This window comes from Sus scrofa, chromosome 13 (assembly GCF_000003025.6).
Source record: "Sus scrofa isolate TJ Tabasco breed Duroc chromosome 13, Sscrofa11.1, whole genome shotgun sequence".
Taxonomy (NCBI): Eukaryota; Metazoa; Chordata; class Mammalia; order Artiodactyla; family Suidae; genus Sus; species Sus scrofa.
Window position 1 is genome coordinate 77,453,377 of NC_010455.5, and position 25,441 is coordinate 77,478,817.

The 25,441-nt window shown below is 35.6% G+C and overlaps 1 protein-coding gene across 3 annotated transcripts in view; it reads right to left on the bottom strand.

Annotated features, from left to right (window-relative positions):
• Nucleotides 1-25,441, bottom strand: part of STAG1 (stromal antigen 1) — a 541,662-nt gene that overhangs the window by 131,505 nt on the left and 384,716 nt on the right. For all 3 annotated transcript variants that reach the window (XM_021071121.1, XM_021071122.1, XM_021071123.1), the window contains 3 exons: nt 23,396-23,547; nt 21,518-21,591; nt 9,802-9,925 (listed from right to left, as the gene is read on the bottom strand). In XM_021071121.1, coding sequence (XP_020926780.1) covers nt 9,802-9,925; nt 21,518-21,591; nt 23,396-23,547 — 350 coding nt within the window. The remainder of the gene's footprint in view (nt 1-9,801; nt 9,926-21,517; nt 21,592-23,395; nt 23,548-25,441) is intronic.

Genomic DNA, 25,441 nt, shown 5'->3' on the forward strand with positions numbered 1-25,441 from the left:
ATTTCCGCTGAGCAACGACGGGAACTCCTAAAACAACTAACAACCAATTTTAAATGAAGCCCTTTTACAGCAGCAGACCCTGGAAGCTGTTTCAGCAAGGAGTGGTCCAGGCACAGCCTTTGGAACCTCTGAAATTGCTAGCCATCCTAATGGGAAGGTGGGTTTCTGCAACTCTCACATACAATGATTGCAGTCTGAGGCAGAAGGACACTGCCACTGAAGTGCACTGACCTCTTGTATTCTGGATACGCAAACTTCTAGAATCTGCTAACCTTCACATCCCTTTTGAATGACATCTCCTTCCTTAATATTGGGCAGTGAGGGAGATAAAGCATCTTATGGCCAGAGTGCCACATTTAGTGACAATTCATCTTGAACTACTCATTTTCACTTGGGTAATTCATATTAATAAAGTTGGAAAGGCTCAATAGAGCTCAATCATAAAATGGAAATGATACATCCAAGATTGTGTCTGGCTAGAACCCTAAGGGAAAAGTAGGCTCTATAAGCAAATAGCCAGCTTACCATAAAGCCCCAAAGCGTCAGAGTGGACGCTTTGGCCCATCCTGGGGCTACCATTCAAACATAAACCTGCTGACATGGTTTACTAACAGCTCTGTGAAACTAAAGGTAGATTAGGTCTGCTGGGCTGCAGCAACCAACTGGCCAAGCTCTACATTATGGTGACTGACTTCAGTGCGGGCCATCCCTACCACCATTCCTTGATATATTTTTCACTAACTCATGAACTGTTGCCAATGACCTAGCCATCTGGTCAGGCAAATGGCAACTAAAAGACTGGACTACTAATGGGTCTCCCCATATGAGGAAAAGAACTGTGGCAGCAGCTTGCTCCCTGGGAAGAAAAAAACATGTCACTTATGTTGATACTCATAGCAAAGGATCATTATTTTTACCTTAAAATTTTTATTGAATTATAATTGATTTATAATATTACTTTTAGGTGTACAACATACTGATTCAGTATTTTTATGGATTTATCCTCCACTGAAAGCTACATAGTAGTTGTACCTCTTAATCACCCTACCTGTGTCCTGGCCCTCCTTACTTCTCTCTCTCCACAGATAATCACTAGTTTGTTCTCTATCTCTGTATCTGTAAGTCTATTTGTTACATTCATTCATTTCAATTTTTAGATATAATTTGTAGGTATTAACATGCAGTGCTTATGTTTCTCTAACTTATTTCACTAAACATAATACCATCTAGGTTCACCCATGTTTTTGCAAAGAGCAAAATTTCATTCTTTTATTTATTTATTTTTTTGGCTGGGCTCACAGAATGCAAAAGTTCCTAGGACAGGTATTGAGCCCAAGCCACAATGACCAAGCTAAATTCTTAACTGTTAGACCAGCAGGGGACTCCAAAATTCCATTCTTTTTTATAGCTGCATAATATTCCATTGTATAGATACACCATTTCTTCTTTATCAATTCATCTGTTAATGAACATTTAGGTTGCTTCCATGTCTTGGCTAATGCAAATAGTGTTGCTTTGAACACTAGAGTGCATGTATCTTTTCAGATTTGTGTTTTCATTTTCTTTGGACATAAACCTAGGAGTAAAATTGCTGCATCATATACTATTTCTATTTTTAGTTGAGAAACCTTCATATTGTATTCTATAATGGCTGCACCAATTTTCATTCCCACCAAAAGTATATGAGGGTTCCCATTTCTCCACATCCTTGCCAACATTGTTACTTGTGGTATTTTTGATGACAGCAATTCTGACAGTAGTAAGGTGATATTATGCTGTGGTTTTGATTTGCATTTTATGGTGATCAGCAACGATGAGCATATTTTTGCCATCTGCATGCCTTCTTTGGAAAAATGTCTATTCAGGTCTTCTGCCCATTAAAAAGTTTTTTATTAAAATAGTTGATTTACAATAGTGTTTTCTTCTATACAAAGTGATTCAATTATACACACATACACATTCTTAAGACATACTCTTTTCCATTATGGTTTGTCACAGGATATTGAATATAGTTCTTTTTATAGTAGGACCTTGTTGTTTGGCCATTCCATATGTAATAGTTTTCCTCTGCTAATCTCAAACTGCCCACTTCTGAATTAGGTTTTTCATTTTTTTGATACTGAGTTGTATGAAATGTTTACATATTTGGGGTACTAATCCCTTAGCTGTCATATCATTTGCAAATTTTCCCCCATTCTGTATATTGTCTTTTTTTTTTTTTTTTTTTTTTTGCTTTTTAGGGCTGTACCTGTGGCATATGGAAGTTCCTGGCTAGGAGAACAAATAGCCACAGCTGCTGGCCTATGCCGCAGCCACAGCAACTCGGGATCCGAGCCACACCTGCAACCTACACCACAGCTCACAGCAACACCAGATCCTCAACCCACCGAGCAAGTCCAGGGATTGAACCTGCATCCCCACGGACACAAGTAGGGCTTATTACCGCTGAGCCACAATAGGTACTTCCTGTATGTTATCTTTTCATTTTGCTGATGGTCTCCTTTGCTGTGCAAGAGCTTTTAAGTTTAACTGGGTTCCATTTGTTTATTTTTGTTTTGTTTCCTTTGTCTTAGGAGATAGATCTGAAAAAAAAATTGCTAGGATTTATGTCAGAGACACAAATTCTATGTTCTGCCCGTTTTCTTCCAGTTTTATGGTTTCTGGTCTTAGTTTTAGGTCTTTAATCCATTTTGAGTTTATATGTGTATACAGTGTGAGAAAATGTTTGAATTTCACTCATTTACATGTGGCTGTCCAGTTTTCCCAACACCACTTATTGAAGAGACTGTCTCTTCCCCATTGTATAATCTTGCCTCTTTTATATAAAATAATTGACTATATGTGCATGGGTTTACTTCTGGGCTCTTCTGTTCCAATGATCTGTTTTTGTGCTAGTATCATATTGTTTTGATTATTGTAGCTTTGTACTGTAGTCTGAAGTCAGGAAGCATAACAACTCCATCTCTGTTCTTTTTTTCCTCAGGATTGCTTTGGCTATTCAGGGTCTTTTGTGGTTCCATATACATTTTAGGATTATTTGTTCGAGTTATGCATTGTCATGGGTATTTTGATAGGGACTGTAATATGTATAATGCTTATTAATTCTTCCAATCCAAGAACAAGGGATATCTTTCCATTTCTTTGTATCATCTCCAAATACCTTCATCAATTTTTTTTGTTTTTTGTTTTTTTTGGTTGCACCTGTGGCATTTGGAAGTTTACCAGGGATTGATCTTGCACCACAGCAGCAACCTGATCTGCAGCAGTGACAATGTTGGGTCCTTAACCCACTGAGTCACAGAGGAACTCTCACCAAATTTTTATAGTTTTCAGAGTATAGATCTTTCATCTCCTTGCTTAAATTTATTTCTAGGTATTTTATTCTTTTTGATGCAATTTTAAATGGAATTGTTTTCTTGCTTTCTCTTTCTGATAACTCATTATACAGAAAAGCAAACTCCTATATATATTAATCTTGTGTCCTGAAACTTCACTGAATTAATTTCTTAGTTTTAATAGTGTTTTGGTGGGTACTTCAGGGTTTTCCACATATAGTATCACGTTATTTGCAAACAGTAAAGAATATTTACTTCTTCCTTTCCAATTCAGATGCAATTTCTTTTTCTTGCCTGATTCCTGTGGCTAGGACTTCTAATACTGTGTGAAATAGAAGTGGCAAGAGTGGGCATTCTTGTATTGTTCCTGACTTAAGAGGAAAAGCTTTCAGCTTTTCACTATTGAGTATGATGTCAGCTGCGGGTTTGTCATAAATAGCCTTTATTATGTTACACATGCTTACCTGAGGTCAACTTTGATGAGGATCTTTATCATGAATGAATGCTGAATTTTGTAAAAATTTTTTCTATGTCTATTGAAATGATGATGTGATTACATCCTTCAATTTGTTAATGTGGTGTACACACTGATTCATTTGTGGATCATGAACCATCTTCGCATCTCTGTAATAAAACCCAGTTGTTCATGGTATATGATCCTGCTTATAAATTGCTGAATTCAGTTTCCTAATATTTTGTTGAGAATTTCTGCATCTACATTCATCAGAGATACTGATCTGTAATTTTCTTTCTTTGTAGTGTCTTTGCTTTTGGTGTCTTAGTAATGGTAGCCTTGTGGAATGAATTTGGGAGTGTGTGTCAGTTTTCTGAAAATAGGTAGTAGTTCTTCTTTATATGTTTGCTAGAATTCCCCTGTGAAACCATCAGGGCCTGGACTTCTATCTGCTGAGAGTTTTTTGATTACTAATTCGGTTTCACTACTGGTTGGCTTTTTCATATTATTTCTTCCTGATTCTGTCTTGGAAGACTATATGTTTCTAGAAGTTTACCTGTTCTCCCCTAGGCTTTCCAATTTGTTGGCATAAAACTGTTCATAGTATTCTCTTATGACTTTTTATATCTCTGTGATATCATTTCTCCTCTCTCATATCTTTATTTATTTGGGTTCTCTCTTCTTTTCTTAATGACCCTGTCTAAAGGCTTATCAACTCTTTTTTATGCTTGCAAAAAACCAGATCTTGGCTTCGTTTATTTTTCTAACTTTTTTTTGAGTTTCAATATTATATATTTCCTCTCTTATCTTTATTATTTCCTTCTTCCTGCTGTCTTTGGGCTAGTCTAGGATCAATACAATCTTGTGATTCTTGTTAATGCATTCAAATCATCTAGAGAAAAGAACTGGAACACATTAACCAAGGACTGGGACTCACCTGTGTCTCACAGATTGATCACATTGAAACCCTGACCTCCAGCCATAGGCAAAGATGATGCCTCACTGCCATAACACCTAGTCAGGCTATGGTATTGCTATTCCAGTCCGGCATGAGGACACTGAGATTACTAAAGCTGCTGTTGAATAAAATTTACCTCATGTTTTTGAATACCCCATGGGAATTTACTCTGACCAAGAAACATCTTTCACTGCTTAAGCAAGACAAAAATGGGCATGTTCTCATGGAATATGGCTATTAAACACTCTGGTGCAAGGGAAACAAAGCACTGCAACACATATTGGGAAATACTGAGTTTGGTTGTGGTGGAAGTAGACTAGGTAGTCCTATACTTAGGCTTTGCCTGCAAAATCACAATCTCAACATGCTAATCATTCTTTTTTCCCCTTGGAGTATATGTCTCTGGGGAAATCTGTGGTTCTGGCTACTACTGTACAGACAAGGCCTCTTAACTCTAATCTGGACGTATGCTTCCTTTGGGCATCTCCCTCCAATGGGATACCACAGAGGTGGGAGGTGGAACCAAAGAGTACCAGGATGCTAGGGTCCCTCTAGGCATCATTATCAAACATATCAAGTTTATGAGTCCTTCCTATACTGACCAACTGAGGCCAAAAAGTCTGCACCAAGCCACAAGGATATTAGGTGTCCACAGAGGAAATAGCATCACACTTGTAGTAGCCTGGTTTGCAAGACCAGGGCAGCTAGGAGCCCAAGCAATAGGCCAGAATAGCTCTGGACTCAGAAGGTTCATGAAGTGGGAAAGGAGTGGAAACAATCTTTCCTTTTCTCATTCCTACAGAATCAATTTCTGTGCCTGTTGAAAACAGCAGCCATAGTCAGAGGAGGCAAACTTAAACAACTCTGGATTTGTCATTACACAATGAATTCTTTCTCATTTTGTACTCCCTGTAATGGTCTGGCTGATACAAAACTGCTCAGATCTTCAAGTTATCAATGGGTCAAATAGCCAGGTCATTCCTTTGATAACAGGCCTAGATGCAAGCATTCTCTGGAGTCTCTTGATGTTAGTATTACCTATGATGCGAAAAACAGAAAAAACAAAACAAAACAAAACCCAACCCTGTACAATAATGGTTATTACTCATCTTTACTGACATTTTGGACTTGGATGCCCAGTAGGTTAACGTCCTCTCTGTGAACACATGGAAAACGCAGGTCAAGACTGTATACAATAAGACTAGTCAGCATCATGAGACCAAATCCCTGACAGGTGTCCCTGCACTCCCCTGGGTTGTGTATGTCTCTGTTCCCAAAGGACAAAAGAATGTCTGTCTCCAGGGGAAGGACTGTTGCCTCAGAGTTTTATGGCCCAGTGTCCATGTCAGCAACTGCAGAGGGGACTGGAAAGGACCTACTTTGTTGACACACCACAGAATGGCTCATAGTATCCTCCTGGAAAGACAGACTAACTACTGGTTCCATTCTGCTAACCAAATTCTAACACCAGGCATAGGTAAGCAGGCCCTGAAAAAAAGGGTATACAACCTGTCCTTAACCACGGCAGAAATAGCTAACACTAAGCCATTCAATTCAGCAAGACTCACTGAACTCACTAGTCAAGGTGGTGATGGATAACCAAATAGTCCTCAATTATCTGCTGGCAGAACAGGGTGGGATTTATGTTATTGTCAGCATTTCTTACTGAATATACAACAATAATTTGGGGAAGATAAAAACCGGACTGGTGAATATTTATGCTTAGGTGAGATGGTTATCAGCTATACACCCAGCATCCCCTAAGACTCACTTTTTGACCTCTTTAGTTGGTTTCATCCAGGTTGAAGACATCCTCTAAATACGTCTGATCATTCTCTTGGGTCTGGCTCTCCCAATGGCCCTAGTAGAGTGCTATCTTGTAATGACAGGGAAGCTCTATGAGCAATCCAAAACCATATATATTGTTCTGAGACTCTGGTGGACTTAATTCCACTTCCAAGTTTGGGATGGGTGATTTGAGATGCTTTATCTGCCATAGCAATGGCCAACAGCAGTGAGGAGTAGAATGCTGGGAAAAGGCAGTCTCCTGCATACAGTCTTTTGACCCACACTTGGCTGCACAGAATAGGCCTTGGTCCTGGAACACTTCCTTATCAAGAGATAAGAGTTCCTCATGTACTGTGCTGAATTTATCACCTTGTGTGGGAATACTATTCCAGTTTTAGACTCAGTGTGTTGTTCTGCTTAAATGTGAGCATCATATGGCATTTGGCCAACCCCACCACTAAATCCTGAGGGGAGGTAACAGGGTCCTTAGTTCTGTGGCAGAAGAGGGGGGTGCATACAGTGCAATTGTCCTGTGTTGACTGCTGGACCATGGGGGACTGATGCTCACCACTGAAGCTGATTTTGTTCTATCCCTTCTCACTGTGTGTAAAGTACTTCACTGTGTTGTGTTTTCCTGGGTGATCAGTATGCAGAGGGCAGAAGTCTTTGATTTTATTTCTGGTGATAAGCAACAGATGTTACTTGCTTAGTATATACAGAGCTAAGAAGGTTTTCAGTGAACTTAAGAGAAATAAAATATGGGATGAGTGAACGAAATGCTGAGGAAATGGAACTGACTAACTCAAAATAAGTCCCACCTAAGCACTACAGAGATTTTTCGTATACGCAATTAAGCATATACAATGAAGTAGAAGAATTGTAGACATGAGCTAAAAGCAAAAACAGTACAGTCATATTTATAAACTAGAAAGGATACGGAAAGGCAACCTAGGGCCATGAGCATAAATACAAAAAGAGAGTTAGGCCAGAACACAAAGATTACTAAAGCTATATTTAGATTAGACCTATTCTGTGTCACCCTCAATAACAGAATTAAAACCAATGGGTAGAAATTCAGAAATATGTTTGGATGAAGAGAAAGACAAACTGAATTTCCAGGAATGGCTTTAATTGTTAGAGACTGTCTTTCTGTTGACCAAAACTTATACTTTGTTGTTCTTTTTTTTTTGGTCTTTTGAGGGCCTGCACCCCGTGGCATATGGAGATTCCCAGGCTAGGGGTTCAATTGGAGCTATTGCTGCTTGCCTACACCAGAGCCATAGCAATGCCGCATCTGAGCCGCATCTGCGACCTACACCACAGCTCACGGCAACGCCGGATCTTTAACCCACCGAGCAGGGCCAAGGATGGAACCTGCAACCTCATGGTTCTTAGTTGGATTCGTTTCCGCTGTACCATGACGGGAAGTCCCAAAACTTACTTTAGAATTTATACAAATTGGTCTTATTTTTAAAAAGTTTGTCTTATTTTTAGGAAGGTAGACTAGGTTATAACCTCTAGTTTTCTAAAGTCAAGACAAAGAATATCAAATCATTATGTGAATACAATGTTAATGGTCAATTATATCTCAAATAAAGCTAGAAAATGCAATTGATAATTAAAATGCAATCTTAAAAAAACAGTTTCATCAGCTCATTTGAAAGGGCACAGGATGAATCTGAAGACAGAGGCCATACAATGGAAAGTTTCAACTAGAAGATTAAAAGAAGAGAAAGGAAATGACTCTAGTCCTCAGAGAAAGAAAAGTAGTACAAGGTGATTAGACTGGAAAGGAAAAAAAAGGAAAGTTTTGAGAAAAATATTTAAAACTCATACCTTTGTAAAGTAACTAGAGATGACAGGAGAGGTTTATAAAATCATTCTGTTAAATAGTTTAAATCATTTTACCAACAATGCACAAGAGAAACCTACCTCTCCCTTTATCTGGACAGAGGATTTCTACAAATATACACAGCGATTTATTTTAAAATGAAGGTTGGTTGTTTTCTGGTAAACTACATCAAATTGATGTTTTTCTCAGAATTTGAGGACATACATAGTTCTGTTAAAACTGGTAATTGTATTGCTATTTAAGTTCAGAAGACTCTATTAGGAGGAGAGGGAGAGGAGGAAAACTGATAATGTAGTGGTGGGGAATAAAAATAAAGGACTTTAAGCCTTAATGAAAAGTTTGTCTTGTTGGATTTAATAGTGTATATATATATATGTGTGTGTGTGTGTGTGTGAGAGTACAAGGTATAATTCTGTATTGGGACTTAAATCTGCTGGCCTATGCCACAGTCACAGCAACACAAGACCCAAGCCATGACTGCACCTATACCACAGCTCATGGTAATGCCGGTTCCTTAATCCCAAGCAAGGCCAGGAACTGAACTCACACCCTCATGGATCCTAGTCGGGCTTGTTACTGCTGAGCCACGACGGGAACTCCTTCTTGGTTATTTTGAGGATTACGTATTTAGGACTCAATAATGTTGGAGTCTTTCTAAGTCAGAGTCTGTTCTAAGAAGGTGGAAGCAGAAATGAATTTTTAGATCAAATATTCTAGAATCCAACAAATCTATTCAACTCTAATAAAACACCCTATTATGATATGAGCCTAGCGAATTCAAGATAAGAAAGCTTAGTTTTCATATATTAAGAGAAACAAAGAATTTCTTTTGATTCCAAACAAGAAAAAGATTAATTAGTTTCTTGAGATATTATATTGACTTACAATTTAGATATACCAGGTTTTAAATCCTGGTTTAAGACAACATTCAAATAAGTGAGGTAGGGTTCACATGGTTTTCACACTGATGTCTCAAGTTTCATCATGGCCACAAATAAACAGTATTCATTTGTATCACCCTGAATTTCCATATTATTACAACTCTTGAGAAAAACCAATTACTGCCTCAGTTCATAGCTTTCTATTATTAATATTAGAACAAGTATATCTTCTTTTTTTTTTGGTCTTTTGTCTTTTTAGGGCTGCACCTGTGGCATATGGAAGTTCCCAGGATAGGGGTCTAATTGGAGCTGTTGCTGCCAGCCTACACCAGAGCCACAGCAATGCCAGATCCGAGCCACGTCTGCAACCTACACCACAGCTCAGGGCAACACTGGATCCTTAATCCACTGACGGAGGCCAGGAATTGAACCTGCAACCCCATGGTTCCTAGTCAGATTCATTTCTGCTGCACCACAACGGGAACTCCAGGAAAAGCATATCTTCTGCCAAAGCTGATAACAGAGTAACTTACCCGATCATGAAGAGTCCAGCCAACATATTTCAGGTAACTGTCATTTAGAAAAGCATCACTATACATTTTCATCCACACTCCAATTTCTTCAATACAAATGGCTCTAATCTCAGCAATAGCATCACTAGAGGAGGAAAATTAAAGAGACAAACCTTTGATTAATAGCCAAAATGAAAATGTACTTCACACTCATTTTTAGCAAGAAAAAATATTAATTCATCCAAATACTGTATTTATATCTGCACTCTCAAAGGTCTGCAACTTGAATATCTTGTATTTTTATATGGCTTCTATAAAATAAAAACCACTGATACTAATCAGAAAAAAAAGTGTTTCTGGAAATTATCTTATTTTGACTCAATTGCTCTATTTTCACTGGTCTAGGAAATGGCATTTGGAGCTTTTGAAAAACCTCACAATTATTATGGAATTAATAAACATGTTAAAACTTCTGAGGGAAGCAGAGTATTAACATCCAAATATAGAATAATGTAGAATTCAAGAACTGTTTCTCTAAATAACTGTGACTCTAAGCTGGTACACATCTAAAGAATTAAAATAATTTTTATGAACAAGACACAAATTAGTATCTATGAGGCAAAACTGTAGAAGCCCATATGATCTGAAAATGTACAGTAGTTTACAAAACGCAAGACCCTGAAGTAACTGCACAGGGAAGAATACGAACTTAGTTACAATGGAACAACCCCTATAAATATACTATGAAGTGGTAGCGGAACCATTCCCAAAAGTCAAGTCTGTGTCTCTGTGCCCAGATAGCTTTTCTCCTCACCATGAACATCTATGATAAACTTCTGAGATTATTTCACTATAGCATAAAAAGATGAAAGGCTTAAATACAGGAGTTCCCGTCGTGGCGCAGTGGTTAACGAATCCGACTAGGAACCATGAGGTTGCGGGTTCGATCCCTGCCCTTGCTCAGTGGGTTAACGATCCGGCGTTGCCATGAGCTGTGGTGTAGGTTGCAGACGCGGCTTGGATCCCTCGTTGCTGTGGCTCTAGCGTAGGCCAGTGGCTACAGCTCCGTCCGACTGGACCCTGAGCCTGGGAACCTCCATATGCCGCGGGAGCGGCCCAAGAAATAGCAAAAAAAAAAAGACAAAAAAAAAAAAAAGAAAGGCTTAAATACAAAAGATATTAATGTGATTGAAATCTTTCCTCTGTTATCACTTATTTCATTAAGTCTATTCTTAAGAATAAGAACTAATAACTTGTAAATTCTTTTACTATCATTAAAGTAACAGATAGGCTTTCCTTTTTGGTTACATTTAAGACTCTCTCAAGGTCTTTGATGTTCTGTACTTTGACTATGGTATGTCTAGACCTGAAACATTTTTCTTAAACTATTCAATACTCATTAAATCTTTACAATATGATATTCTACTTGTAAGCCAATTTGTAAAATTTCAGTTCTCACATCAATATCTCTTCTTTATGTTATTCTCCTCCTCCTTTGAAATTCTATGTAAAGGACCAATGTAAGTCCTACATTTTTCAGAAATGTAATTCTATTACCTTCTATGCTTAGGTAAATTCTTCATATAATATTCTAATTCATTAACTGTCTCTTCAATAAAGTGTATTTTCTTCACTGAACATATATCCATGAATATATTTTTCATATCTAGTATTTTAAAGTTGGTTTTATTTTTAAATTTTTTTTTGGCCATGTCCACGGCATGTGGAACTTCTTAGGCCAAGGATTAAATCCATACCACCCAGCAGGGATTGGAGCCACAGTAGTGATAATGCCAGATCCTTAAAATACTGAGCCACGAGGGAACTCTAAAATTGAATTTTCAGATCCACTTATTCACATTCTATGCCATTTAACTGTTACACAAACTGGGTCATTTGGTCTATAGAATTTCTGACATTCTGGCCTAAAATGATCCAATGAAAATTCAGTCAGACAAAATGCTCTTCCATTTTCTGTATTTCTTATGAACTAATAGTTAAATCTAGCAATGTACGGCTTGCAGTTGCGGCAGTAGGTGAGACTGAAAGCATTAACTGAAAGTGTCATCTCTGCACAGCACCTTCTATTTCTAGTAACCTATGCTATTTTTAGTAATGTCTTCTTTTAATCAAGAAGGTGGATTAAGTGATATTCCTGAAAACCAGTGATTGGTATTCACGGTATGCTAATCACTTTAGGAGATAGGTCACACTCTTCACCTAAGTTTTCAATTACATTTTTTTTTGTGTGTGACTGAAATTTTAATGTACTAAAAATTAGCTATGATAGATCCAGTACTCCATTACACAAGGTCTGACTAAACAAAAAATTAACAAGGTAACAGTGGGAAAATAAAGAATTTTTGTTTCTATGAGAATAATAGGTTGAAAACTTCGTTAAGACTCAAAAAGAGTGAGTTACTAAAATAAAGACTATGTTATTTTCGTGTTACAGACTGAGGTAAAAATCATAAAAGATAACATGCATTCTGCATTCAAGATGGCATGGCTGAGCCAAGATGAAAAGGATTTATGCTCCCACTTGAAGAAACTTAAAAATTTCATAAAGTATATAAAATAATGGTTTTTAGATGTTGCATATCAGGCAGAGTAGGGCAGTAATCTGTGAGAAAGAGGTACATGTAAGGCGAGTCTGAGGACGGCCCCAGATTGTTGGCTACCAGGCAGCAGTATAGGTAAGGGAACCTAGACAGAGCATGGGTATATTCCTGAGTTGAGGAAAAGGAGCTGGGACACTAGAGGACAAGGTGGCTAGATTTTACAAGGCATAGTATTAGAGATGCACAGAGAAAGTGAGTTAAGGAAATCTTCTGAAAGACCCTATCAACTTTTTAGCTGAGCACTAAAGAGCATGTACAGGTAATGCTGGGGAAGATACGCAAAGAGCAGAGAGCACAATCTCTGGAGCAAATTTTGTGTTTCACTGAGCCAGAGAAAAATCTTGTGATTTACAGGGCATCAAGAAAATACAAAGAATGGTATTATTTTAGTACTGGGGTAAAGTTAACCTTAGACTAAATGCTGACCCAGTCTACTTAACAAATACTAAAAAAAAAATAAAATAAAATAAAATAAAAACCACAACCTTCAGAAGATCAAACATTAATTATATCCCAGAGAAAAGCAGATGAATGTTTTAAAAATATAATATATACCACCCAACAAAACAAACCCACAGTGTCTAGCATCTAACAAAAATTTCCAGGCATTCAAACAAGCAAGACACGTATAAAAATAAAAACAAATCAATACAAACAGAATAGAAATGACAAAGACGATAAAACTAGTAAAAGAGAACATTAAAACAAAATAAATATGTTCAAGAGTCTAGAGGAGAGCTTGGAGAAAATAAAAGAAATATGAAGAAAACGACACCAAAGAACATCATAACAAAATTGGTTATAAATAAAAAAATCTTGAATGCAACCAGAGCAAAAGATAGCTATGAAGGACACAAGATAAGAATGACAGCAGTTCTAGCTGGAAATAAAAGCAAACCAGAGAGTGGATCAACTCTTTTAAAGTACTAAAAAAAAAAAGACAACCAAGAATTTGACACTGAGAGAAGACAACTTTCTCCTCTCCAAAACAATTTAAAAGACAAAAAGAATCACTTCAGTTTTTGGAAAATCCATTAAAAAAATTGCAAAGTATTTACTGATAAAAAAGTTGACACTGGGCTAAAACAGTAAAAACCTATGGCATTTTGGCAAGTAAACTAACATCTTCAAACACCCTAAAACCACTGATAGAGGATAGAACCTTTATTGATACCTGGGTAAAAATTCTGACTAGTCATTGGTTGACCATAAAATTCTGTAGCAACAAGGGGCAATTCCTTTGAAATCTATATAAAAACCAAAAAGCAACTGAAGAGAAATATTAGTGGCGATACAGAGCAGAAGAGATAAATTCCTTAGATTAATGTAGGTAAACTATTAAAAAACAAACTACATCAACAGAATATATTTAAGGAAAAATTAGAATCCAAATTTGTTACAATGTATTTTGTAAAACAAAAGGATCAAAAGTTTTAAACAAAGGATTGTTTGATATATAAAGTACTTATAATACAAATTGAAACTGTTTATAAAGAATCTGTTTCTGAGTGGATCCAGTGGTTAAATTAAGCAAAGATTTTAAAGCAAATCTAATAAATACAATCAATGGATTAAGAGAAATCATAGCAAAAAAAAAAAAAACTACATGAGAATAGGACAATGACTCAATAGTGTATTGTGATGAAGAAACAGCAATTTTAAAAATAAGACCAACTGAAAAGCAAAATAACTGAAATTAAAAACTTATCACATGGTTTTGGCAACATATCTGAGTTGGCAGAAAAGCAAAATTAACCTGAAGATAAACAGAAGTTATCCAAATAATAAAGACAAAAAAAATTACAGGAGGGAAAAAACATCAGAGATCAAGCACATGAGCAGGTTTCAAAAGCCTATGGAACAATATCATATATACTAGCACATGTGTACAAGGAGTCCAAACAAAGAGAGAAATGGGTTAAAAAAAAAGTTGAAGAATCAGTGGCTAAAAGCTTCTGAAATCTGATGGAAAATACTTACCTACAGATCAAAAAGGTCAACAAAACCTTAGAAGAATAAACACAAGGATGTCCAGACCTAAACACATAAGCAAACTGTTGACAGCCAAACAAAAATGGAAGAGGAAAAAGAAGAAGAAGAAAAGAAAAATGAAAGGTATATAAAAAAAGTGAACCATAATGATGTGCAGGAGAACAGCAAGATTAAGAAACAGTAATCCAGTAGGTAGTAAAATGGTATAGAAAGTGTTGCAAGGAAAAATAAAACTGACCATCAAGAATTCCCTACCCAGCAAAACTAGCTTTCAAAAATGAAGATGAAATAATGACATTTCCATGTAAACAAAGACTGTTAGCTGATGTGTCTTATAAGAAATAGTAAAGAAAGTACTTCAAACTGAAAGGAAATAAAACTATGTAGTAATTCGAATTCACAGAAGAAAATGATGAATATTAGCAATGTTAACAACAGGGTAAACAGAGAAGATATCATGAATATTGCTTTAATTTTACTGAAAAACATAAGACTGTATATACTGATAATAGTTAATGTGGTACTGTTGGGTTAACAAATATAGCTAAAAGATACAAAGAAAAGGAAAATTCTGAGCTATACAGGAGCAAATATGCCATACTTATGTGAAATTAGTCACATTAATACGATGCAGTTTTTATGGAAAAATGGGCAAAAGACCTGAATAGACATTTCTCCAAAGAAGATATACAGATGGCCAACAAACACATGAAAAAATGCTCAACATCGCTGATTATAAGAGAAATGCAAATCAAAACTACCATGAGATATCACCTCACACCAGTCAGAATGGCCATCATTAATAAATCCACAAATAACAAGTGCTGGAGGGGGTGTGGAGAAAATGGAACCCTCCTGCACTGTTGGTGGGAATGTAAACTGGTACAGCCACTATGGAGAACAGTTTGGAGATACCTTAGAAATCTATACATAGAACTTCCATATGACCCCACAATCCCACTCTTGGGCATCTATCCAGACAAAACTCTACTTAAAAGAGACACATGCACCCGCATGTTCATTGCAGCACTATTCACAATAGCCAAGACATGGAAACAACCCAAATGTCCATCAACAGATGATTGGATTCGGAAGACGTGGTATATATACACAATGGAATACTACTCAGCCATAAAAAAGAATGACATAATGCCATTTGCAGCAACATGGATGGAGCTAGAGAATCTCATACTGAATGAAATGAGCCAGAAAGACAAACACAAATACCATATGGTATCAAAAATACCATATGGTATCACTTATAACTGGAATCTAATATCCAGCACAAATGAACATCTCCTTAGAAAAGAAAATCATGGACTTGGAGAAGAGACCTGTGGCTGCCTGATGGGAGGGGGAGGGAGTGGGAGGGATCGGGAGCTTGGGCTTATCAGACACAACTTAGAATAGATTTACAAGGAGATCCTGCTGAATAGCATTGAGAACTTTGTCTAGATACTCATGTTGCAACAGAAGAAAGGGTGGGGGGAAAATGCAATTGTAATGTATACATGTAAGGATAACCTGACCCCCTTGCTGTACAGTGGGAAAATAAAAAAAAAAAAAGGAAAAAAAAATATGATGCAGTTTCTGAGGCAATGATAAAGAAAATAACAGGAATTCCCACTGTGGTGCAATGGGATCAGCAGTACCTCTGGAGCACTGGGATGAAGGTTTGATCCCAGGCCCAGCACAGTGGGTTAAGTTCTGGTGTTGCTGCTGCTGCAGTGTAAGTTACAACTGTGGCTCCGATCTGATCCCTATCCTGGGAACTCCATATGCCACAGGGCAGCCAAAAAAGAAAGAGGGAATAAAAAAAACCAGAGATTGAACAAGTAATTTAATTAGTAACTAAAAATCTTCACACAAAGAAAAGTCTAGGCTTTAAGGGCTTCCCTGGTGAATTCTAACAAATTAATAAATAAAAATAGTACCAATTTTCCATGAACTCTTTCGAAACATAGAGCAGGAGGGAACATTTCCCAGCACTACAAGGCTAGTAACCAGATTAATACCTGTTATGAAAGTAGGTATAAAATTCCTTAACAAAATATTAGGAAACTGAATCTAAATTGGTATACAAAAACCATTATATACAAAGACCATGTGGATTCCCCCAGAATGCAAGATTTGTCTAATATCTGAAAGTCAATGAATATAATACACTGTATTAATAAAGAATCTATTTTTATATCAATTGAAACAAAAAAAAATGAAATCTAACAACCAAGCACAACAAACACCTAACAAAAATAGGTTAGAAGGAAATTTCTTCATCCTACTAAAGGGTATCAACATAAAACTTACAACCAATGATATTATAATCAATTTTAAAGACTGATTATTTTTCTGCTAATTTCAGAAACAAAAGCAAAGCTGTTCTCTCTCACTGCTTTTATTCAATATTGGACTGGAGATTCTATTCAGTGCAATAAGTCCAATTAAAAAAAAAGGGTAAGAATTAAAACTATCTATATTCACAGATGACATGATACTGTATGTAGAAAATCCTAACGAATCTATTAAAAAAAACCCTGAACTGCAGAATTAAAATATTTTATAATTTTTCAGTAATAAAAATTATATTTTTATATATTAAAGCGTCTAGAACAAAAATTAAGAGAACAATTCTGGAGTTCCCATCATGGCGCAGCGGAAATGAATCTGACTAGGAAACATGAGGTTGAGGGTTTGATCCCTGGCCTCGCTCAGTGGGTTAAGGATCAAGCGTTGCTGTGAGCTATGGTGTAGGTTGCAGACACAGCTCAGATCTGGCATTGCTGTGGCCCTGGTATAGGCCGGTGGCTACAGCTCTGATTCGACCCCTAGCCTGGGAACCTCCATATGCCCTGGGAGAAGCCCTCGAAAAAAAAAAAAGACCAAAAAAAAAAAACAAAAAAAGAAAAAAAAAGAAAAAAAAATAATTCCATTCACAACAGAATAAAAAATGCAAACATTTAATGAAAGTCGTATAAGATGTACACTGAAAATCACAAAAATTGCTAAGAGTCATTAAAGAATATTTATTTATTCATTTGCCTTTTAGGGCCACATATGGAGGTTCCCAGACTAGGGGTCAAATAGGAGCTACAGCTGCTGACCTAAGCCACAGTCACAGCAACACAGGATTCTGAGCCGCCTCTGTGACTTACACCACAGCTCATGGCAAGGCTGGATCTATAACCCACTGAGTGAGGTCAGGGATTGAACCTGCAACCTCATGGTTCTTAGTTGGGTTTGTTTCTGCTGTGCTATGACAGAATTCTGAAAATATTTAAACAAATATATTCATAAATGGAAGGTTTGATAATATGAAGAAGGTGATTCTCTCCAAATTGGTGTACATCTAGATTCACTATACTTTCTGTCAAAATTCCAGCAATCTTTTGTGTAAAAATTGACAAGGTGGTTATAAGATTTCTAAGGACCTATAATAGTCATAATAATTTTGAAAATGAACAAAATAAGAGAATATAATACTACCTAATTTTAAAAACTCACTCTAAAGTGAGTTCTCACTTAGGTGTGGGGGAAATTTGGAGATACACAGTGAAAGCGTACAGACTTCTGGTTATAAATAAATAGGCCTGGGGACCTAACGTACAACATGATGATTAGTTAACAATACTGTATTACACAGTTAAAAGTTGCTAAGGGAGTACATCTTAGAGATTATCACCACCACAAACCAAAAAAAGTAATTACTTGAGGTGAAGGAGATATTAACTAACATTATTGTGATGATCATTTCACAATACAGGTGTTTCAAACAACTGTTTTGTACATCTTAAATTTACATACGCTACATATCGCATTACATCTCAAATAAAGCTCAAAAAATAAAGTACTATAATCAATACAGGTGGTATGGCTGTAAGGATGGACTTGAAAATCTAGAAATAAAATTTTGCATTCATGGTCATTTGATTTCCAAGAAAAGCACCAAAACAATTCAGCTGGACAAGAACAGTCTTTCACCAATGGTGCTTGGATAAATGAAGATCTATATGAAAAAGTAGATTCATACCCTTATATATAAAAATATATATACTCATATATACACAAAAGTTAACTTAAAATGTTTCATATATTTTTACATAAAAGATTAAATGATTAAACTTGTACAATATAACAGAAGAAAACACTGGGTTAGGCAAAATGCTCATAGATATAACTTTAAAATCATGGCCACAGAAGAAAAACTAATAAATTACTTCAAATTGAAAATTTTTGCTCTTCAAAAGGTATCATTAAGAAAATGAAAAGAAAGCCATAGGCTTGGGGGAAACATGCAAATAATTTATATAATACACTTGTATTATGGATACAAAAAATATACCTATAAATAAAATCCCTCTCAATGATTATTAGGATAAAGAGATAGAAAATTAGTAAGGATGGAAAAGACTTGAACAACCATCAACAAAGTCTAACCTAAGTGACATTAAAAAAAGCATAATACATACATTTTTCCTACACAAATAGAACATTTATTTATCAAGATAGAACATACTGTGAACCATAAAACAAAGCTCAATAAATTAAAAAATATTATACAAAAAAATCATACAAAGTATGTTCTCTGACTACAATGAAACTAAATTAGAAAACAATAACAAGGTTTTAAGACATATGCAAATAAACTCCACACTTTTAAATACCCAAACAAGGAGTTCCCGTCATGGCGCAGAGGTTAATGAATCCGACTGGGAATCATGAGGTTGTGGGTTCAGTCCCTGCCCTTGCTCAGTGGGTTAACGATCTGGCGTTGCTGTGAGCTGTGGTGTAGGTTGCAGACGCGGCTCGGATCCCGCGTTGCTGTGGCTCTGGTGTAGGCCGGTGGCTACAGCTCCGATTCGACCCCTAGCCTGGGAACCTCTATAAGCCGACGGAGCGGCCCAAGAAATAGCAAAAAGACAAAAAATAAATAAATAAATAAATAAATAAATAAATAAATAACCAAACAAGTCAAAGGGGAAATTAGAAGTATCTTGAAATAAAGTAGAAACAGAACATATCTGAATTTAGGGGATATAGCTATAGCAGTGCTAAGAAAGAAATTTAACGAACTAAAAATTCGTAGGAGAAAAAAAGTAAGGCCTCATATCTATGACATTGGCTTCAACTTGGAGAAACTAAAGGTCAGAGGTAAGCAGAAGAAAGAAAATAATAAGGAAAAGAGCAGTAATCAACTAAAACAGAAAACAGAAAAACAGACGTTCAATGAACCAAAATCTCACTTTCTTAAAAATACAATTGATTAGCTCTAAACAAACTGATATGACAGAGATGAAACTACCAATACTATAAACATCTTTATGCTGACATCTGTCAAACATAATTCAACTGAGATTTTTTTCTAAGACAAAGCAAACAACTTATTTCTACTAAGAAAAAATTAATTTGTAGATTAAAACATCTCTAGAAAGAAAACCCTAGGCCCCAAAGTTTTAATTCCTATCTGAGGAAGAAATAATTCCAATTTTATTGAACTATCACAGAACACTAAAAAGGAGTGAATATTTTGCAACTCATTCTACAAAGACATCACTCTAGCACCAAAAGCCATCAGAGAGACACTAAGTCAAATGAAAACTTAAGATATATAAATCCCTCTTGAATAGAGATACACAATTCTTACGTAAATTTCAGCAAATTACATCCAACAATGTAAAAAACAAATAAAAGAGGAATGAAGGAAAGAACCACCCAAGTTCAGTAAATGCAGAGGCTCCCATACAGGACTAACCCACAGTGTACACTTAGATACACTGTAATTAAAAAGACAAAAATAAAGAGAGAATATTAAAAGTAACACGGGAAAAGTAAAAAAATACCATACAAGGGAATCCTCATATGGTTATCAGCTAATTTTTCAGCAGAAACTCTGGAGGCCAGAAGGAAGTGGCAGAATACACTTCAAGTGATAAAAAGAGAAAAATCTACAAGAATACTCATTCTAGCAATGTTCTCATTCAGATTTGATGGATTAATCAAAAAATTTACAGACAAGGAAAAGATAAATGCAATCAGCACCACCAAACCAGGTTTACAACAAATGCTAAAGGAATTTCTCTAGGTGGACAAAAAAAAGTGATAACTAAAAACAAGGAAACTATGACATGGAAAAGCTCACTGATAAAGGCAAACATACAATGAAGGCAGCAAATGAACTACAAAAAAAGGCAGCAGGGAGGTTAAAAGACAAAAGTAAAGTAGTAAAATCATCTGTACCGACAATAAGCAGTTAAGGGATACACAGAACAATCAGACTTAAAATAAGATCAAAAGCAGTAATCATGAGAGGAGGAGAATATAAATGCAGAGTAACAAAAATGCATTTGAAATTAAAGCATTAGCAACTTAAAAATCATCTATATCAATAGGTTATAAAAAAACTTGATGGTTAGTGCAAAACAAAATCTATAATAAACACAAAAAAGAAAAAGGCATCCAAACACAACACTAAAGATGGTCATCAAATCATAAGAAAACTGAACAAAAGAAGGGGAAAAAAAGACCTATAAAAACAAATCCAAAACAAGTAACAAAATGGTAACAGGAACATCCATATTGATCATTACTTAAAATGTAAATTGATTAAATGCTCCAATTAAGGGAGATGGTCTAGCTGAATGGATATAAAAACAGGCATGTAGAAGTTCCCAGGCCAGGGACCAAACCCATGCCACAGCAGTGACAATGCAAGATCATGAACCTCTAGGCCATCACTGACATATTTTTAAAACTGTGCTCATTATTTTGATTACATGATGAGTACTAAGGGCAAGAGAAGGGCATTTAATTTTTTCAAATCTTAAGACAATCACATCTTATTAAGGCCACATTAACTTAATGATATCTTAATATTATTCAATCAGTACAAATTCAAGTATATAGGATGTCTCTAACAGTATTTATTCTGAATTTGGAAGAGTGGGGCAATGCTGGTGGTGGTACACTTTTGACCACAGTAATAGTATGACATTTACTTAGCTTTTATTTTCAAAGCTGTTTCCCAGAAAACAAAACAGAGTTTACAGTTTTATAACTGCCTAGGATTATAAAGCAGCAAAAAATTATTTAATTTAAAAATCTTCTAAATGATTTTTAAAATCCCTTACCGGTATCTATGAACAAATATACCCTTAAAAATAGAGTTCATCATATTTTCAATTTCATCCTGATTTTCTTGTAGCTGAAATGAAAAATAAATAAAAAATGTATAAATTAAAAATACGGATCATTTTATTTGGAATAAACAGTTCCAATTGTTTTTAACCCCTAATTATTATCACTCTGGATAATTATCAATCTTTTTTTTCTCACATATTATACAACAGATGTCTGAAATTACTAGTATTTTTGCATTATTCCTACAGCTTTACCACAGTGGCTTAGAATCTCTCTGTCTCTCTACACAGGTATTACACAATGGCTAAAAAGAAGGAGTGTGGCTAAATGTGACCAGATTCCCATCACAAATTACTGCCTGCTTTGGGAACAGGCCTCAATTTCTATAACTCTCCTATATACCATGCTTTGTTTTGCCTTTCTTGGTAACAGATAATCCTTGATTATCATATTTGCAAGAAAGCTATTGTACAAGAAAGTTCCTATCTCACCTAAAGTATTCAAATATTACTTTGCATTTGACTGGCCCATAACTGAGTATAGGCCAAATTCCCAAAATAAGAGGCATAATAGAAGACAACAAGGATCCCAGCCATCACTGGTAACAGAGTAACAAAATAAAATACTATAGAAAAGATATAAATTTCAGGCAATATTACTGATTGGAATTAAAGTTTGAGTTTATTTACTATTCAAAAGGAGCAAAACCACTGATACAAATCACATTCAAGTTGATAGTTCTTACTTTAATTTGTTCCATAGTAAAACCCAGTGAAACATTTCTTTTCACCATACACATTTGCTTTTGCTGTATACTTTGTTTCAGGTTTTACTGAAATAACTTTGGGAATACTTTTACACTAAATCACTCAAATTATTACAACTTAATATAAGTTTTACTTTGGCTGTATTTATTATAAAAAATTACGTAATTTTTAAGAGGTATACAACTTGGCTAACAGTACTTATTAAAGCACACCCCAAAACTTAAAATTATTATCTAGTATAGAATGTGCTATGAGTTGAAGTGTGTTCCTCAAAAATTCAAATGCAGAAGTCTTAACTCCCAGAACCCCAAAACCAATATGACTGATGTCTTTAAAAGAAGGAGAAGTTTAGAGACAGAAACACACAGTGAGAAGACTATGTAAAGATTGGAGCTATCTTCTACTTCTAGCCTACAAAATTGTGAGACAATAAATTTCTGTTCTAAAGAAAAATCAATTTTTTAATCCACAACAGCCTTAGCACTCCAATACAGTATAGTCAATAATTTAATCATATGTTTGTTATGACCTGTTATTTGTTGATAGCAATATATTTATAGCACAGAGATACACTTTTTTCAGGTTAAAATATAGACTAACACTGTAGATTTAAAATTTATTTTCCAAATGGACAAATAAAAATGTTACTAAAAATCCATTTTAAAATCACTTTCAACACATACATGAAGACCTCACTGTAAAATTGGAACCAATCTTACTATTCATAGGAATGTCTCATATCTACTAATACGTGGACTTGGGATTTCTCTTGGAAATGCAGCTTTGCTGGCCCCTAAATTCTAAGGTTAGTATGTATTGTTTTTTCTGAGCCCACAGCTTAATAATCTTTCTAAGTTATCTAGCTCCTAGATCACCTTTTTCCTAAAGCAGGATTTTTCTGTGATTCTCTTCTGCTAATTAGACAGCACTCAAATAACCACTAGCTGGAATCAAATTCCAGCATCATTCTCTGAGTTAAAGTAATCTAACTTTAAATATCAACTTTTAAAAAAAGACACAAATCTTTTAAGAGAGAATTAAAAAACATACATTTACTACACATTTACAGAACATAAGAACCTTAGTTACTCTGAAACCTACCTCTTTGCGTTTTTGAAGTAGTAACTCCAACCTTTCATTGGCTCTCTTCCCAATCATTTTATTTCTCTCAGCTTCATATTGTCTCTGTGTATTATCCTGATGAATACTGAGGTTTAAGGCAACATTCACCAGAGCAGTCATGAGCTTCATGGCTATGAAATAAAGGAAGATTATAGTAATTACCTATGAATCAGAACGTCACCCATAAGATTACAAATTTATAACAGAACTGGATGAAGAAACTAGTCAATTTATATGTTTTACAATCTACACATAATTTAAGTAAAAAGAAAAAAATTTTTTATAGAAAAAAGTTACCATTTTAGTCTGTGCCATGATTTTCTCTGCTTGTGTCTGGATAAGCTTGGCTCATTAATACTTCCACTTAAAAACAGACTCATTGTAATTATCAGCAGGAAGGATTTCAGTAGTACTTTCAACAACCCCTTTCTCCCACCCTCAAACACACACACTTTAGTGAGGGCATACTAATCAAACCTTTGCAGACCTCTCTTTTGACCACTAGTTCTGTGTATACAATTCCTTAATATCTTTACTTAGGTGTATCAAAGGTGTCTCAGCTGCTTACAATCAATTCATGACCATTATTTCCAATGATGGTGCTTTCCCTGTGTTCCTTGCCTCAGTGAATGGTATAACCTCTGACCCCTGAAAAATAGACTGAACCTACCAAACTCATTAAATTCTTTAAAAATGCGTTGTGAACTTCTGATTGACTTCTTTTACCCAGTCCTAGCATTATGTACTTTTAAATGTTTCCTTGTGTTTGTAAATCTTATTATTTTCACACTTCTATTTCAAATCCTCTGTGGAAGAGGTGAGACATGAACAAACTTTTGTCTATTTATATTTATTTTCATTGAGATGGTGAGAGTGCAGGTAATTCCAGTAAAGGAATAAGTGACTGTGTGCTGGTAGAACAACCTCCCTTTTTTCCCCTTTAGGTTATTCATCTCCAAATACAAATGTTCAGTTATAAAAAATGAGATAATGAGTGTTCTGGAAGAAACGATTCAAGCATCTGCAAAAGTATACATAACTGAATATAAGTATGCATTTCTTTTAAAAACTTCTCCATTTCCCTGTATTATGTACATAAACATACACACACGATGCTGTATCTATATCTATGTATCTATCTATTTACATACACATGCATTGTGTTATTCTGAAACTCTACATTTTGGTTAAATAAAATGTTAACAGTGATTGCGACAGTCCTCAAACTTAAATATAAAACAAAAATCCTAAAAACAAAATGTATTTAAAAGTTAGTGACCAGGAGTTCCCGTTGTGGCGCAATCCGACTAGGAACCATGAAGTTGCGGGTTTGACCCCTGGCCTTGCTCAGTGGGTTAACGAATCCGACTAGGAACCATGAGGTTGCGGGTTTGACCCCAGCCTTGCTCAGTGGGTTAAGGATCCGGCGTTGCCATGAACTGTGGTGTAGGTTGCAGATGCGGCTTGGATCCCGTGTTGCTGTGGCCCTGGCACAGGCCGGCAGCTACAGCTCCAATTGGACCCCTAGCCTGGGAACCTCCATATGCCGAGGGAGTGGCCCTAGAAAAGACGGAAAAAAAAAAAAAAAAAAAAAAAGTTAGTGACCATTTAGAAATGAATTTAATGAAAATGTTTCCCTTTTCCTGAGATACAGTGTCTAAAGATAATAAACTGAGAAATAAATATGTGTTTCAAAATACAGGCTAGAGATTTTACATCATTTCACACACTGTCAACAGATTACCTATGATGGTTAAAAGTATTTTTAAAATTAATCTGTATAAAAAGGAGAATAGCTCAAAGACAGAAGATATCTGGGGTATTCAATTTGCCCAAGTCAGGGATAATAGTTTAACAGAGCTTGTATTAAACATACAAAGTCAAACCCAAATGGGGTTTAATTACTTCCAGACCTCTAAAACAAAATGACTTGAAGATCAAGGAGTTGGAAAGCATTAAAATTAACACCAACTGTAGCTGGAATTCACCAGTGGAAGCTGAGATAGAAATTTTCTTGAATGTAAT